The sequence below is a fragment of the Anser anser genome (assembly GCF_964211835.1).
Source record: "Anser anser genome assembly, chromosome: 7".
Classification (NCBI taxonomy): domain Eukaryota; kingdom Metazoa; phylum Chordata; class Aves; order Anseriformes; family Anatidae; genus Anser; species Anser anser.
In genome coordinates, this window is record NC_139727.1 from 5,831,164 (window position 1) to 5,848,038 (window position 16,875).

A 16,875-nucleotide genomic window follows, 5' to 3' on the forward strand; every position below is an offset into this window, starting at 1 on the left:
AGGCAGACAGCTCCTGTGTCTGGTAACAAAGTCTGAGGAGGTCAAAACTATCCCAACAGGCCTGAGCAGGTCAGTCAGAGGCAAATGTTGGAAATAAAATTTGGTGGGGAGGAGAGTAAGGGGCCTGGGTCAAGTCCTGTTCAAAAAGTCAGCTTTGTCAAAAGCTTCAGTCACATTCTTACCTACAGGCAACCTTTGCTGATCCCAACTCATTAATCGAACTGGAGAGCCGTCTTGACCCTGGCTCCTTCCCTTTGAAGTGTGGTGTCCTCTGCAGCATGAGGAAATAATTTGCTGCCTGATTCAATGAGCCATCAGTAGAGCCAGCAGACCTAATGACATGTGAGAATATTAACCTCCTACCATGAAGAGCTGTGAATCTTGAGAGGCAGTCTATAATTCACACAGCACTCCTGAGCCTTCCCTTTCTGTCTTATTCTTGCACTCACTTTCTCACTCACAGGGAGAGACAGGAGAGACCCTCTTGTCGTAAAACTTTATTTTCTTCACTAGTGGGAGCCTTACTGAGCTGCTTGATAATGAGTTACTTTCCTTTTGCAGTTGGATAAAATTTATACTGAAAACTAGACATCCATCTTGCATATAATCATTTCTGCTTAAAATATGACACAGGCTACATAAGTGACATCAAGGGGGTGGTAATCTGAATACTTAAAGTCGAGGATTTTGTGTTTCTTTATTTATTTGTCATCATCAAAGGAAAATAGTAAAAACAAGCAAACTAGCAAGCATGCATAAGAATGATGTTATTCTGTATGATGAGTTTTCTAGCTTTCCTTTATCAAGCAGATCTTTCTGCAGTCTGCCTCTTTTTTTGTCTTTCTGTCTGTCTCGTCTAGCTTTAGAGAAGAACAGTTCTGCCTGGCCAAGTACTGTGTGTTACATGCACACAAAAGGGTGTGTTCGTGCCCTTAGCATCTTTAACAAAGAAATAGATCGTTGGCCTAATCTTGCTGCTTTAAAAGTCAGGACTGATTTTTCTGTTGTTGACTTCTTCAGCATTTGCAGTCACAGATTCAAGTCTGAATGTCTGGTAAGGTTCAGAAAGTGAGCCACTGCTGTTCATGTGGCTAAATAGTGAGAAAGGAAAGCAAAAATGGTCCTGTGTGTATATGCTACTCACCATGAGAATCGTGATAATTACCAGAGTATAATACGCCCATATACAGTAAAATACTATATGGGTGGCCTTTGTTGTTGTGTTTGAGTGTTTTTTGTTTGTTAGCTTTTCTTTTTTTTTTTTTTTGTAGTGCTGGCTGGTGCTGCGTAAGGTCAGAACAGAGGTTGTGGATACAGAGGGGAACAGTATCAGCTGGAAACTCATTTCCGATTTAGCAAATACATGACCAAAAGGACTAGCACTGGCAATTAAGTCTTGTTTGTGCTAGAAAGTTTTGTTGTTTGCTTGTTTGTTTTTGCTATAGACATATTGACAAATTTTCAATATTTGGTGGAAACAGCTTGCAAAAGCAAATGAAATTGCACCGTGAACACTTCTGATGGTAAAAGATGTTTCTCCACTGGGAGTGAATGTTAGTGGTATAGTTGTACAGCCAAAACATTTCTGTCAGAAACAGCCTGCATTCAGTTGGGTTTTATTTAGAAGGTTATTTTGATTCTGGAGGGTTGTTGGTAAAATTATTGGTTTGTTGTATGGAGTAAGATACTATGCAAAGGGGATAGAGGAAATAAGGGAGAAAAAGTGCAGGGTAGGTAGCAGAAAGAAAGAAAGAATAAATGACAGTTATATGCTGTGTAACAAGTGCTTACAGTGTCTACGCTATGTGCATATGTAGATCCCTGTGATTTTCAGTTGTTCTAAAGATATTTTATAACATCAAGAGACCCAGTGTTACGTCCATTAACAATTCTCTGCTATCATGCTTGAGCAGTCTATTAGTCGTTCTCACCTCTTAGAGCTGGTCACAAAGGCCAGTCCCCTTGCCTCTCTCTGCTTCATCTTTTTTATTAAGTTTATTAAAACTAGTCAGATTATACTTTCTTATGGCACAGGCTGCGCTTGGTCCATTCATTATGGTTTCTTATCTTGGCAGGCAATCTGAATTGAACGGCAGCTAGTCCATTATGCACATATGAAGCCCATCACTCCTCCAGCAATGGCCAATTCATCAAACATTTATCTTTTGCCCTCTGAGCAGTGCGTCAATTTGCTTGTCAATCCTCAGCCTTGGTTGTTGTGGAAGATGGGAGAAAAATTACTTTTCTTTTCCCCCTTCTCACTGAAGACTAGTAGTCGAAATGGGCTTTACTCTACTCACTCTACAGGCTTGTTACTCCCCCTTCGCTGTGCAAAAGGGGAGGGGTCAGGTTACTGTCTGAACTGCGGAGTGACAGATTGATCCAAGATACAGCTTTCATTATGGCACTGCCTTTGTGCTTAAATTTGCTCATATTTCCATTATAATACTGTTTTTAGAAGGTTTATAAATAGCTTCTCAACTTAACACGTGGAATCGTGAAGAGCTTTTAAGAATAAATACATTTCTAGGGTTTTAGTTGTATTATTATTATTATTATTATTATTTTTAACAGGTAGATTTATAATTTTTAAACCCTGATTTGTTCTTTTTCTGTTTCTAATCAATTATATTTCCTTGAATTCTTCTGAGTTCAGGAAACAGCAGTTTCTTACATTTTCTTTTAATGAGTTTTGAGGCCATTTGTTTTATTGTGACTGAATTCCATGTTAAGACTGGGGGAAAACATGAAGCAAGAGACGTTGACATCCAAAGCTTTTCCCCTCAACTCTTCTATCCTTGTTATTTGTCATTCATGCTTTCAGGAAATTTTAGCAGAAGGTTGCAAAGGCCATACTTACCAAAGTGGTGCATACATTGAACTGCAAGGAATTCCTAGTGGTGCTTTTTCCAGAATGCCCTTTGATAAAATATGAATGCTTGCAGTCACTTGCTCTATGCTGCGTAATTTTTAGCTGTGTCTTGCAAACTGTGTTTTGTTACATGCTACGTGCTCAATCATTAGATGACTAAGAGCTCATTTTGTAATCCATATTGTATTATTTTAAAATATTTTATATAGTTTATGTGAAAACTGGCTTGCCATAGGCTATATTATTACACTGATTGTCATTTTATTTAAATTTACACAAAATTGTAGCAGTAATATCATATAAAATCTTGGTGTGTTTGATCCTAAAGATGTAATATAAAAAAGTAGTTCAGCAAAAAAAAAGCTTGATATGAATGATATAGCTTGAGCTCTCTTGTTTGGAAATCCTCTTGAGTAGAGCTGTATTAGACACACACAGTGAAATGTGAGACTTTGAGAGGTTAATTAGCAGAGAATTTAAGTCCCAACCCAGTCAGTCTAGTTGCTTCATAATAGAGTTAGACCAGAAATTATTATTATTATTATTTTTTGGCTAAAGTCTTGGTAGAAGAGAATGGTGGTTAAAGATCTCAATGGTTGACTCATCATATGGTTATGAGAGCTACTGGAAACTGTAATTGGGATTTGTAACTTACTTCACCAGGTATATAGTGCACCCTTACAAGGTACAGCTCTAACAGCTTATATTACATTAAAATTGCAAATTCTTCTTATTTCATTGCAAGACTTTGGACATATTGGCTGTGTTCATGCCTCCCTAACATATGTACTTGACTGAGCCTAACCTGAAGGTCTGCTTCAGCTTCTGGAAGTGCTCGTCTGTTGTCATTAGCTGCGAAGGGTTATAAATAACTGGGTTTCTACAGATAGATGAATCTGCATTGTTATTTTCCATTGTTTGAGGAGCTGCTGCTTAATAGCAAAATCTCTCTCTTAAAAAAAAAAAGTTAAAAATTCTGCATTTCTGTTTTATAATTGGTGGGAAAGGGTTTCAAAATGTGAATTGTGAACTCTTAATATTTAGAATTCAGAAAGCCAGATTATCTTGTTTTTGTCTATTTATTGACTCTTCTTTTGTTTGTGTTTTCTTTAAGGTTTAGCGATGGGTGGTGCCTTGTGGGGGCCAAGTAGTTTGTGCTTTTTTTTTAAGCAATGGAATTTGCTGTCTAAGACTCAAAGCAAGACTATAAAAACAGTTGATTCTGGATTTACATGAATCTCCCCCATTTAAATGTGCTTACGTAGCTGTAGTTTGATTCTTCTGCAAGATGTTTTTATGTCTACCTTTTTTGGTAATAAAATATCCCAGGTAATCTCATGTGCTTTCAGTGTATGAAGAAAAGAAAAGAATGAGGGATGGATATTCATTTCATTATATGTCTGAGAGTTAACTATGACCTTTAATATGAAAAGACTCAGAAACTAGGGTTAGATTCAGTTCATAACACAGGTTTAATCTTTTCTTACGGAGATCTTTACTTCTTTCTTTTGGAAGCTTGTACTTCAAATATGCAGATTTAATCTCAATAGTAAGCTCTTTATAAAGGATAGATATTTAATGATTCTGGTCAATTCATTTCTTTCCATCTTCTCTTTTGCTGATCATATTCACAGACTGGCCTTAAGTTTTATTCAAAGAGCTGCTTCCATATATTTTCTGTATAGGAACAGAATGCTGGAAACAGATTGACTGGAAGTGATGCTGAATGCTTCCTCTATACATCTTGCAAAATACTCATATTCTCTCTGATATTAGGCAAAACCAAAGCATTTTATGTTTTGGTAACATTGGTAAGCTTGTTCTCCATTGAACAGAAATTCATGATTCCTATTTTAGGAATTGTATGGTCTAATTTTCGGCCTGGCCCACACTAGAAATGGTCTCCAGCATGTAGGCATGTAGGTACGGCTATTTCAGAGCATTCTCCTGATGGAGAACTGGTTTATACAAAGAAAAAAAAAAAAAAAGACTTCTCCATTATTGCTTGCTTGATTTCTGAAACTAGAAAACCACCTTGAAAAAATCAATCTTTATTTGCTATTGCTATCTTTATGTATAGGAAATGCACAAAACTTCAATTTGGAGTATTTTTGTAATTATAATACAGTAGTTTTCTTTGGAATTGGAACAGAATTCTGGTTGCTCTGTTTTCTTCGAAATGGGTTGTGTATTTTTTCTGTTCTTACAGGTGAGAGGTGTGTCTAGAACAGAACGCCCAAAACAAGTTTGAGAGTAGAACTGGGACAGAGGCTTCAGTCCAAGTTAATTTGCACAGAAGATTCAACAAACCCTTTCCATTATAAGAACAGTTGGATACAGCTTGTTTATTTTTTCCCTTGTTTGTGTGCTATATTTCTGATTAAATTGAAATTAAAATTGAACAGGAATCAATCCAAGTAAAAATGAAAATGATTTGGATTCCCAGGGAATTATGCAAAATCTAAACTTATGTGTCTGTCTTATGTTTATATGTATATGTATTATATACATATAATTTATTTATTACTCTTTGTTTTGCTTCAGTGAGGTTAAGTCAAAGGACTAGAAGTCAGGAGCTCTGGGGTTTATTTCTTGTCTCTTAGAAAATTGCTGGAGGTCACCTTTTTTTAGTCACTTAACCTCTCTCTGCTTTACTACAAAATGGAGTTTTAAGCTCAGCAGGTTTTTGAAGAGTAATTCATTAATGTTAAAAAAAAAAAAATATATATATACACATTTGTCTGCCTTGGCTGTCAGGTGCTAAAGAAATTGAAATTACATTTATGTTCTTTAAATAATGAAATTATCTAGTGCTAGGGCTCTCATGTTGATTCTGCTCTCCTGTAATCTGTTAAAACATAAAAGACAAGAAAAAAGACATTTTAAAAAGCTCCTGTTTTGTAACAGCTCTGTCTTTAACTTCTGGTAATGGCTATCTCTTGTCAACAGAGTACAAATCAATTTAAAGGCAAAAGCCAAACACTCTCATTTACATACTGTTAACTGCTCTCTCTTTTCCTGTTAAACAGGAGGAAAAAGTCATTAGACTTGAGTCAGCTGTCTTATTAGCAGAGGGGTGGGGTAGGATGTGAGAAACACCTTTTTAGAATATACATCTGAACAGATAGCTCTGGACAGGGACAGCTACACACTTCCAAGGTTTGTCCGTTGCTCGAGAAGCTTCTGCTTTTTTTCATTTATAAACTCTCATGTTTTCATTGTCAAATATTACCAAAATGAAGAGCTGCTCTTTAGTTTCATTGTAACCAAATCCCCATCAGGCCAGAGGGACTGTATGAAATAGTGTAGTTGACAATTGCCATGCATACACATAGAGGGAAAAATCTCTGCCATGACATTCCTTTATGATTAAAACTTTGTTACAAATCATGAATGAATTACGGAAGAGAAAGCTGGAAGAAATCAGACTGATTAGCTGAAGGACGTGGATAAAATGACATTTCTGAGACCATTGTATTCTAAAGGATTATTTACTGTCTGCTTACAGAACATCTGAAGTCCTTTTGCAGAGGGAGTCAGTTTCCTGTTTAGCGTAATGTTTTTGTAAGATAATGAGGGCAAAGCGTGAGCCATAGGCAATGATGCTGTGATATTAGCTGTGACAGGGAGCTTGATCATAATTATCTTAACGAGGATAGGGTTAATTACAGTGGAAACTTAAAGTTTTTTCTATTTGAATGAGATGATGCTGAATACGTTGTGATGTTTTGTCGGTTTGATGTGACTTGGGAAATTGCAATGGAAATCTCTTGGCAGCACTTGCTCTCCTCTGGGAGCAGAGTGTGAGCCCTGCAATGAGGTAACTGAGATGGTACCTGTGGGTGAGATAATGGGTATTTCATGTCATTAGAGCAGGGAAAAGCAACCTGCAATACACCTTAGTGATGTTTATTAGCTTTCTTAAACTGGGGAACTGCTACTTGCCACTGCCCTTTCAGTGCTGGTTCTGTTGTAGTGGTAAGATTGTTTGCTTTCAGACAATTTTTCTGCTGTGAACTAGGAGAAAACATGCCAGATCTAATTTTAGTCTGGTTCCCTTCCTCGGGATTTCTCCCTTTTTATACTTGTCCCTTTTGGGGTGTTTGCATGTTTTTTACTGTGCTGTATGTATGCGTATGCACTCCTCTCCTATTTTGTAATGGATTCATGACAATACTTGGAGTGCGCTAATATAACTCGTTAAAAATGCTGGTATTTTGTACTGATTCCTACCTCAGTTTCTCAAAATGCTTTCCATATTAATTCACAGTAGCAATCCTTTCTTAGGTAGGTAATGCAGATGGGAAAATGAGGCACATGGCAAGTTACAGTGCAAACTTCAGCAAGTCACCTAAAACCTATTCCATGGATTGTATGCACACTTTTCAACTTCAGAGTACAATTGCTGGGCAGTATTTCCTTATATATTATGATTATAGATGTTGTTGCCTTGGATTTTGTAGGCAGTATCATTGAATGACTATGAACACATTTTTCATTCTTTCTTTACCAGCTGTCTTTCCAATTTTACGTTGGTGCTAGTTTTTTTCATCTGTTTAAGGTGAAAAAAGCAGAATTCAACGAATACCAAAATAACATATGGATGTAAATTTATGTTAATGTCTACACCCTCTTTCAGTAGTGTGGCAACCCCTCCCATCTCCCTGGGCTCTGAATTTAGCTGATTAAATCACCAAGTGCACACTGCTCTGATGACATGAAAACAACAATTAATAAGCAACCCCCTGTGTAACACAGCTCCTTTTTAACTGAGCAGCTAATAACATTACATGGCAAAAATTATCAAAACCAGACAGGTGTAAGGAGATTTGCGCACAATTTTCTCTGCCTATCTATGAAACTAGTACCCTTGTATTCAGGCTAGGCTTGTGAAAGAAAGGTTGTTTCAATAGGCAACTCCCTCTAGTGTTTCAAGGCCTTTTGTCCCACTTCATGGCTTGTCATTTTGTTTTATGCCTCCCCTGCAGCAGTTTTGGATGTGTGCTTTCTTCTCCTTGCCAGTTGCCAACCATTTGCTGATTCTCATGATAAGAGTATTATATTTGCATAACATAACTCAGGAACAATGTGTATTTTGATGTTGACACTGACCAGAGACCAAACAATGTTTTTTCACAAAGGACCTATTAACATCCCATAAGGCTCTGTGGTGTTGACAAGGAGGTGGCCTTCTCTGAACTCCTTTGGCAAGTCAGAGTCTTACATTAAAATGTGAGGTTTGGAAATAATCCACTATTTATATAATAAAGAGTATTTAAGGGGAATTTGCTAAACTAGGTTTGTCAAATAAACTGAAATGAAAACTCCTAACAGCTTGATAAACTCACTGCTACTTCCTCTGGATTATTTTGCCTTTAAAAGGTACTTGGGGGGGAAAGCACTCTCTGAAATGTTTGCTGATCTCCTTATCTTGACTTTGGCAAAACCAAGTCTGTTACGACCCCTTTGCTGAAATGGCTAGCTTAATACAGCATGCTGCGCAGCACTGTACAGATCATGCAGGCTGAATCAAGCTTTTCCAAACAGGTTGTGTAAAGGCAAGTGCAAAAACTGTGACTATTATTGTGGTGGTTGTTTCAGTACATTTAGAATAAAGGCTTTTGTTCCTGCAGTTTCAGAAATGGTAGTCTCAGAACGTGGTAACAATATAGATATGCCGTAGGGCGTAGGCTTGGTAAATTTTCTTCAGGTCTGGCTGCCTGGTATCAACCTGGCATTAGGAGTAGTTGCATCTCCCTTCCAGAATGCCAAGTCAACAGGGTTTGAAGCATTTAGGAGTCCTTGGATTTGGAATATACTGTTTCTGTGTTTTGCTAAGTGTTACTTAAATGTTTAATGTACAGTACTCCGTTCAAAGGTCACAGACTTGATTTTCTGGAGAAAAATGTTTGAACCCTCTAACTGTGAATTATAAGTGGCCAGTAAGTTGCATCTACAAAAGCTGTAATTTGTTTTTGTTGGACAGATGAATGTTAAATTGTCTAATTTGAAATCCGTATACTTTCTAATAATATTTGTGTTTTCCTCCAGTTGTAGTGCCCATAGAACTCTTTAACGGGGACCTGAGCTGTATTTTGATCTTTGCCAAAAGCTAGGGAAGGGTGGGGAAATCCCTTCAGTATAAATGTCATTGGAAAGTGAATAAATAGTATAGACCGTATCTCCCTTATTCATCACATTTTATAAAACAGCCAAGAGATACAGTGATGATCTTCCCACTGGTAGGCATAGTAGATCAGCTGTCAAGTCATGCAATCTCAGCATATCTTTAGATGTCTGGTAGGTGAATAAGCTGTGAATGTGTGTCTGTGCATATGCTCCATATACCATGAGCCTTACTTGATTAATGCGTGTTTTTTTTTTTTTTTTCCTACTGGAATGTGCAACCATTAAGAATCAAGTTTGGAATAGGTACCAGAAATGGTGGTGTTCTTTTTTTCCCCTATACTTTACTATCAGGGGAACAAATACCTCTAGAATGCTGTTTATTTGTAACCTATCATCCATGTTCCATGGATGTGAAATGCTCCTTTTTAAAGCTGCTCTCTGCAGTCTGACCTGTGGCTTGACAGTGGGACAGAAAGTTCCAAAAAGGAAGTAAATGTCTTTTCTGTCTGGAGTAATTCTGCATTTTATTTTGCAGAGGACATTTTATTTTGTTTGCAGAGACTCATGGAGAAGCAAATTAAGTGGTTAATAAAAAGAAAAAAAAAAACCATTTTCCATTTCCTATTATTGCATGTAGGGTAACTGCTAAGAAATGATACTTGAAGTTGTATTTATTATTGTTAGCGGGGTATGATATTTCTTGGCAGAAATGATGGATGACAACTTAAATTTGTGTCCAGGGAATGAAGGTGAACTGTGACAGAGTTATTTATCTTGGGAATGGAGGTTAGGGTCAGGCGAGGCTGGGTGCCTGAAGGCACAAGACATTGACAAATTCATCCTGCAGGCCCCATATCTGAAGCCTTTTGTTTTGGATCCTGGCTACTCACTAAGTGACCCCCATCCTTCATCCTGCCAGCATGTGAAGGATGTGTTGCAGTGCCAGCACTCCCTTTGCCACTAATGCTTGTCATTCACTCTTCTGACAGGCCCAAACCAAAACTATTCCCACTCTTGAAAGGGAAGGTTAAAATATTTATTTCAGCTCATAATGGCCTCCCTGATTTAGTGGAGTATCATTTTTCCTGTTGTCTTTGTCGTTTGCAGGTCACTAGAAGGACTGAAAACATTCAGTTACTTGGAAGAGCTGATCTTGGACAACAATCTACTCGGAAATGACCTTCTGTTACCCAGGTTACCCCACCTCCATACCTTAACGCTCAACAAGAACCAAATATCCTTTCAAAGAAATACCTGCAAAATGTCAAATGAGTTTTATGTGTCAGCCAAATTAAAGTATGTGAAATATAGTTCATGTGCAGACAAAGCATTCTCTTGCTTGGCACCTGGAATACTTCATAGTAATTTATTATAGGTCATTCATAAATGAAATGCACCATTATATCTTCCTGTTGCTCCATTTTAGTGAGAGATCTAAGTTATGGCTCTGAAGAAATCTTTTTTAATAGATAAAATAGAAAAAGAAAATAATGCCAGTGCTACCAGAGTGCTGCAGTTCCTGTGTTTGCTTGGGGTTCTGTTGCAGGCTGACCTCTAGTGGAATACAGAGTGCAGTGAAATGATATTAAGTTTTTATATTTCAAATAGCTGTTAAAACAATAAAGTAAAGTAAAAACAAACAAAAAAAAAGAAAGAAAAGCAATATTTCTTTTTATGTTAATGAAGGTGGTAATAGGTTTAATGTGGTAGCTGCTGTGCAGTAGCAGCAATTAAAAGCGAGTCAGTGTATTCTTGGTGTTTCAGCTCTGTATGGATTCAAATGAAATGCTGTCCAAATCAAGGTCTTTAATACATGAAAATATTTAGATGGATGGTCAAGTCTGTTCATAACCAGTTAGGCACTCCTGCATATGTCTGAAGTTAGTGCCTGCCTATGTTTATTCATAATAAATATTTCAGCATTTGCCGAAACATTCTGCTGAATTGGAGCTCTCAGTCTGTAGGCTTATAGATAATGGTCTGTAAAAACTAATTATCTGCAAGGGCTGGCTTTGGACTTGATTATTAAATCATTTTCCCATACTTTGACCCTTATGGAGATTTGGAGATGTGTAATATATGATTTTACAAAAGTGAAGGGTGATCAACTTGTGGCCAAAAGGCCAGCTGAGGCCTGCAGAGTCTTAGAGCACAGACTATGAAAGCCCTCTCCTTGTAATTGCAGAGTGAGGACAAGGCTGTTCAACTGCAGGCTTTTATTACAGACAATGTAAACAGAGAACAATTTACCTCCTACTAAAAAGCAAAATCCTCCTACTGAGGAGAATAATAATAACTACAGATTCTATGATTTCTGCATTTATTTTTGACTTTATAAATAAATAAAAATCAGCAGAGTAACTTTTATACTTGGGGGCCCTGGAAATTTGCCAAGAGTGTCTCTTGAGCCATGAAAGTCATAACTGTACTCGGTATTTGGCTAGATTTCAGGTTAATACCAGGATTCTGTGGGTTGGTTTTGAGTAACTGTTTTGTTTTATTATTTGCTGCTACAGTAAAATGTGAATTGGTCATGCTTTGATGAAGAACGTACAAGAACGTTTTTGCTGATGCTATTGATGTTTGATGCAGCGTATTTCCATCTACAAAGCATGAAGTGTGAATTCATCTCTGAGATCCTAGAGTGTGTGTGGTGTGTGTGTGTGGATGTCTGTTTTGGGTGGAGGGGTATCGAGGAGGAGTTTTGCAGTTAATAAAGGGAAGACAGGTATACGAAATAAGAACTCAGTCAACAAAATCAGAGGAAAAAAAAAATCCTGTCAGTAGTATTCTCTGAAGAGGTTTTGTTGGTCTCACAGACATACTTAAAATACCGTTGTCAAGTTAGTAAGCTCTCAAAGTCAATGACAGTGATAAGCAAGGTTTGATCTATTCTAGCATTTTTTAACTTCATAATTTTAAGATTGATTTTGAAGCTTTGAGAATATTGATCTACCCAGGTTATAGAAATAATGTATGCATTTTATAGCGTGCTGCCAATAATTTAACAGAGGAGTTGCAGAAATTTTTGTAAAGCATCTAACGTATACAAACTGCCCAGCGAAGAGAAGATAACCACTGTTCTTCATTAATGTTTTGAGCCCTAGGGAACTGTGATCTCTTGTAGGGAAGATAAAGCAGTCTGCAGAAGCAGAGAGGCCTTCCAGATTCCTCTCTTCAGTGTGGATAGCATATTTGCAAAAGGGCTCTTGTGAACTTGGATCACTTCTTTTTAAGGAATCATTTCTTTAGAGAATTTTTTTTAAATGTTCAAATCTACATTTAATAGAAATAAATGAAATACATTACAGGAAAGATCACTTAATATATGACAGTGGCATTACAGAAGGGACACAAATGAGTGAAGAATACAGATCGGAAACAACACTGGAATTGGTGTAATATTACCAAGTGTACATAAATATATGCATATGGAGAGACAGAAAGAGACATACAAATAAAAAGCGAAATTGATCCATGTGAAAACTAGAATAACATGCAAACTTTCAGTCTCATGTGAGAGCTTTCCTGGGGATCTCTTAATACTACTGTACTCTGTTTGCTCTTTCTCTCCTTTTATTGTGGTTTTGTTTTGATCCAGATAGTTCTGATAAGAGCTTTCTGCTCCTTTAACATGGCTCACACATTGTATGGTGCTGTACGTATATTGTCTGGATACACTGTACAAATATGAAAGCTTATCTCGAAATCACAAAAATACTTAGAATCCTCCACTATTTTTTGTCTTTAAATACTGGTTTTGTATTTCAGCTACAGGTAGTCCACTACCAGTTTTTCTCCTGTAAGTGGAAGAAGCTGATTTAAAAATTACAGTTTAAAAAGTTTCCTAGTGTGATACCTGAAGTTTCGTATAGTGTGAAATCTGTTCAAAAATATTTTAAAATGCAGACTAATATATAGGTGGAATACATAAAGGTTTGTTACCAACGTTGTGCAGTTTTTGGTTTACATGTCACTAATGTGTATAGTATGATTTACTTTGGGAAACCTGTCGTCCTAGTTCTTCTGTCAGGCACAATGGATGGCAGAAAGCAGCACAGACTAAGATGGGTGGTTGTTAGGAAGCTGGGTTTGGAGGGGGACTCACAACTGCAGTTGCCTATACTTACAACATGAAATCTCACTTCTTTTAACTGTATTCACTAGGTACTAAGAGTTGCACAGGAAACCTCCGCATAGGTTTATTCTGAGGTGTGTGTGTTATGGCAGTGGTTGTAGCAGTGGGTTTCATGGCTGTTCACTGTGCTGACAGTGGCTGTTCTTACAATGGGATCTACACTTTATAGTGTAGATGTTCAAATTTCCTTGGATGTTTCAATCCTTTTAATATTTGTTAAAGCTACCCAAAGGAGCAGCAATGGTAATTTTTTAAATATATTTTGAAAAATATCACCTCTCTGCTGAAAATTAATTGGTGTTCACTTCCTCATTTCAAAAGAGACAGGACTGACACAAAACAGGTCTGAGATTCTCAGGTAAAAGCTCGCTTTCTTTGCTTAGTCCAGTAAGCTGGTCATTCATTTAACATTAAAGAATAAAGATGTTGAATGTAGATGTAGAATGCAAACATTGAATCCAAGTCTAGTTTTGGAATGATTTAGAGGAAAACCAAAATATTTCACACCACAGAGTGGGAAATACAGAGCTGGGCATAATGCCCAATAATGGTATATGCATTACTTATGACAAGGGGAGCTATCAGTGTGGTTCAGATCTAGGGGTTATATGTTCTTGAGTCTTTGAAAAAAGCATGGATTGAGTACCTCAGCTAAAGAATGTACCAGTACATACCTGTAGTACAATCTGTCTTCATGGAGTTCTTATCATAATGTCTAACCCCAAGCTGTAGATTGTCATTTATTTTGCCAGTGTGCTTGTTCCTACATTGTTCTGAAGTGCTTGAAGACCTAGAAGTCCCAGTCTTTAACTAGAATCTCATTATGTTAAGTGCTGAGGACTTGATGTTTAGATTGAGTGAATACATTAAAGACATAATATATCTTCTATTATTCACAGATCCCTATCACTACTAAACAAAAATCTAAGCTGAAATATTAGAGCATTATTCCTGCATATAGTTCTGAGAACTCTCCAAGTGACAGATTTGGTTAAATCTGAATGTGGCTTGTTAGACAGCCACAGTACCTGATGAACCAAAACCCTAAATGAATGCTGTAACATATTTTGAATTTACTTGAATTTGGAGCCTTTTTTCTCCTTCTCTTAACCACACTAAACCCCACCTTTCTTCTAGAATGAAATGTACCTGAAGCAACAAGTAAGTAACGTGAATGCCTAATGCTAAACATCAATGAAAAAGAGAGGTGGTCTTCAGTCCAGGCAATTCCTTCTCCTCTTCTACAGTGGTCATTTGGACCAGTTTGACTGCAGTTGTCAGAATTTTTATAAATGGTGAGCTGCTGCTTTATTCTTCATTGTCTGTGTTGTCTTGGGAACCTTGAGCAACAAGTGGAAGGAATAGTGTCAAAAAAAATATCTTAGAAAGAAAGGATATCCGTTTTCAGGACGGACTGCTCTAGAGCACCAGAAATGTAATTTGATTGCAGAAATAGAAGCACATTTCCTTCTCCTCATCTTTGAATAGACTAGAATAGCTCAGTTGGAAGGGACCCTCAAAGCTTTAACTGCTTGACCACTTCAGGGCTAAACAAAAGTTAAAGCATATTATTGAGGGCATTATCCAAATACCTCCAATTAAATGCCTAACAACATTAAAAACATCTTAAAATCTGCAACCTGGGAGCCCTGGGCTTTCTGAGAGACCCTTAAAATCACTGGAAAGTTCAGCTATGCAGAGAAAGCTAATGCTACTCCAGTAGACAGTATTTATTCAGCATGTAGCAAGCTCACCACAAGATATATGGACTTAATTACCACCTGTGCTGCACGTTTTCTCTCTTGAGCATTGTGGTTTTAACGTGAGTGAACAAGGCCCTATCTCAAGGCCTTATCTCCCCATCAGACAGGGTTCAGACCAGAATGTGGCATACAAATGACTGTGTGTGACATCCTATTGCACACAGAGAAGGGGAAGATGTATACTTGCATATTGCAAGCTATTTCTGTGGTTATCCAACCCTGAAGACCTAGCACATTCTAATGGAAAAGCGTTCAGGTGGCAAAGATCTTTTCATACTGCATTCAGAGGAGAACTGGTAACTTCTGCTTCAAGGCTATTTGCCTGGGGAATCGCTTGTGATTGCTACATCATGTTTGTGATAAATTTAATTGAAGCAAATGTTTCAAATGTGAATAAATACAGGTACCTTACTCATTTATGACTCTGGTAAAAGTGCTATCCAGCTGTTTTAATGCTATGTTGACTACGGCATCTGCATGACATCGTTGGTTGACAGAAGACTTTTGAGTGGCAGCTTTGTGTCTTTCTGTGTGGTGGTCTAGAATTCTGTGTGATGTTTCTGATATTCTCTAGGCAAACATTTTGTGAATATTTTGAATATAAAGGTGATTGCTCCTTGTTTTGTCCCATTGCTTCCAAGAACTTCCAAAAACTGTAATTTCAGAAGGTCATGAATGCCCTTTCTCAACTGTTTTGGGAAAGCAGGATGGCCAAAAAATTGAGAAGATGAATACAAGTTTTTTGAAAGCAAATGGCAGTACAACTTGGAAAGCACTGAGAGAGAGAGAGAGAGAGAGAGAGAGAGAGAGAAAGAATGGTTACTTTTCTCATAAAGTCAATTTGAGTGTGACTGGTAAAAAGAACTGCTGGCAGAGGAAAAGGTTACAGAAAGAAATTCCAGTTTCCTTTCCAGACTTCAAACTGTATTAAAAACAAAACAAAAGCAAACAAACAAAAAACCCTGAGTGGTGAGAGATGAAATATATATAGGTTAGTTTATTTGGACAGTTACATTAGCATAGCATTTTTATGCAGTTATGTAGAATAATTTCATTTAGAAACTGTTATCAGATGTTGTGTTTCTGTGTAGGTTTTACCAGCAGTTCATAACCGCTGAAAAAGCAATTTATGAACCAAACATATTGGTAAGAGAGAAAACAGTATGGAGTTTGGGGATGTTCAGCATCAGTCCTGAACACTTGGAGCAGCAAGACTGCTACAAACCACGTTAGTTTTAGAGAAGGGAGATATGTCATTTGCCAGGCTTTTGGTTACCTTTTTTTTTTTTTGCCTTCTTGAGAACCTCAAAACCTATCATAATAGGTATGAGATGGACAAAGAAAGTAGCAAAGTCCAACATGCATATTTCTAGGATAAATTTTGCTCAGCAGGTTAATTGGACTGCCGACTGTAGTACGGCATTTTCCAAGTAATGACGTTGATATTGTTTTAACATGTAGTGTAGCGTTTGATTTTCTTAAAAAAGGATATGGTAACCAGTTGCGTGTGCTTGTGCATAGGTATGCTGTGAACAGTCTACTATAAATATACAAGTGTGTTGGTATGCATACATGCAACATAATTAAGAAGCTTTAAGAAGTTAATATGCATATGAGAGATACCCAGTTCTTGTAAATGTTTCCCTAATTTAAAACCGGAAGTGGTGCAAGAACTCATTATCTTTTAATGAGGATGAAATTTTAAAATACATCTAGTATGTTTCTGTTAATTGTTCATGGAGATCAGGTTGTGCTTTTGGAGGGGACTGTTGTTGTATCATTGCTAGGAATTAATGTTTTAGCTTATTAGTTAAAGGTTTGGAGAGTTTAAAAAAAAAACAAAAAACAAAAAACTTAGAGTTTAACTGACTTTTGTAATAATAAAACATCCCCTAGAAAGAAAAATGTTAATAAATTGGTAATGATAACACTGTTGAATAAGGAGATGGATTGGTACACCATGGCATTTTAAT

At 37.1% G+C, this 16,875-nt stretch overlaps 1 protein-coding gene across 1 annotated transcript in view; it reads left to right on the forward strand.

The window, feature by feature from the left end:
- The window catches only part of LRMDA (leucine rich melanocyte differentiation associated), a 669,624-nt gene that overhangs the window by 358,362 nt on the left and 294,387 nt on the right, over nt 1-16,875 (forward strand). The window contains 1 exon segment of the mRNA XM_083843533.1: nt 10,109-10,241. Coding sequence (XP_083699659.1) covers nt 10,109-10,241 — 133 coding nt within the window.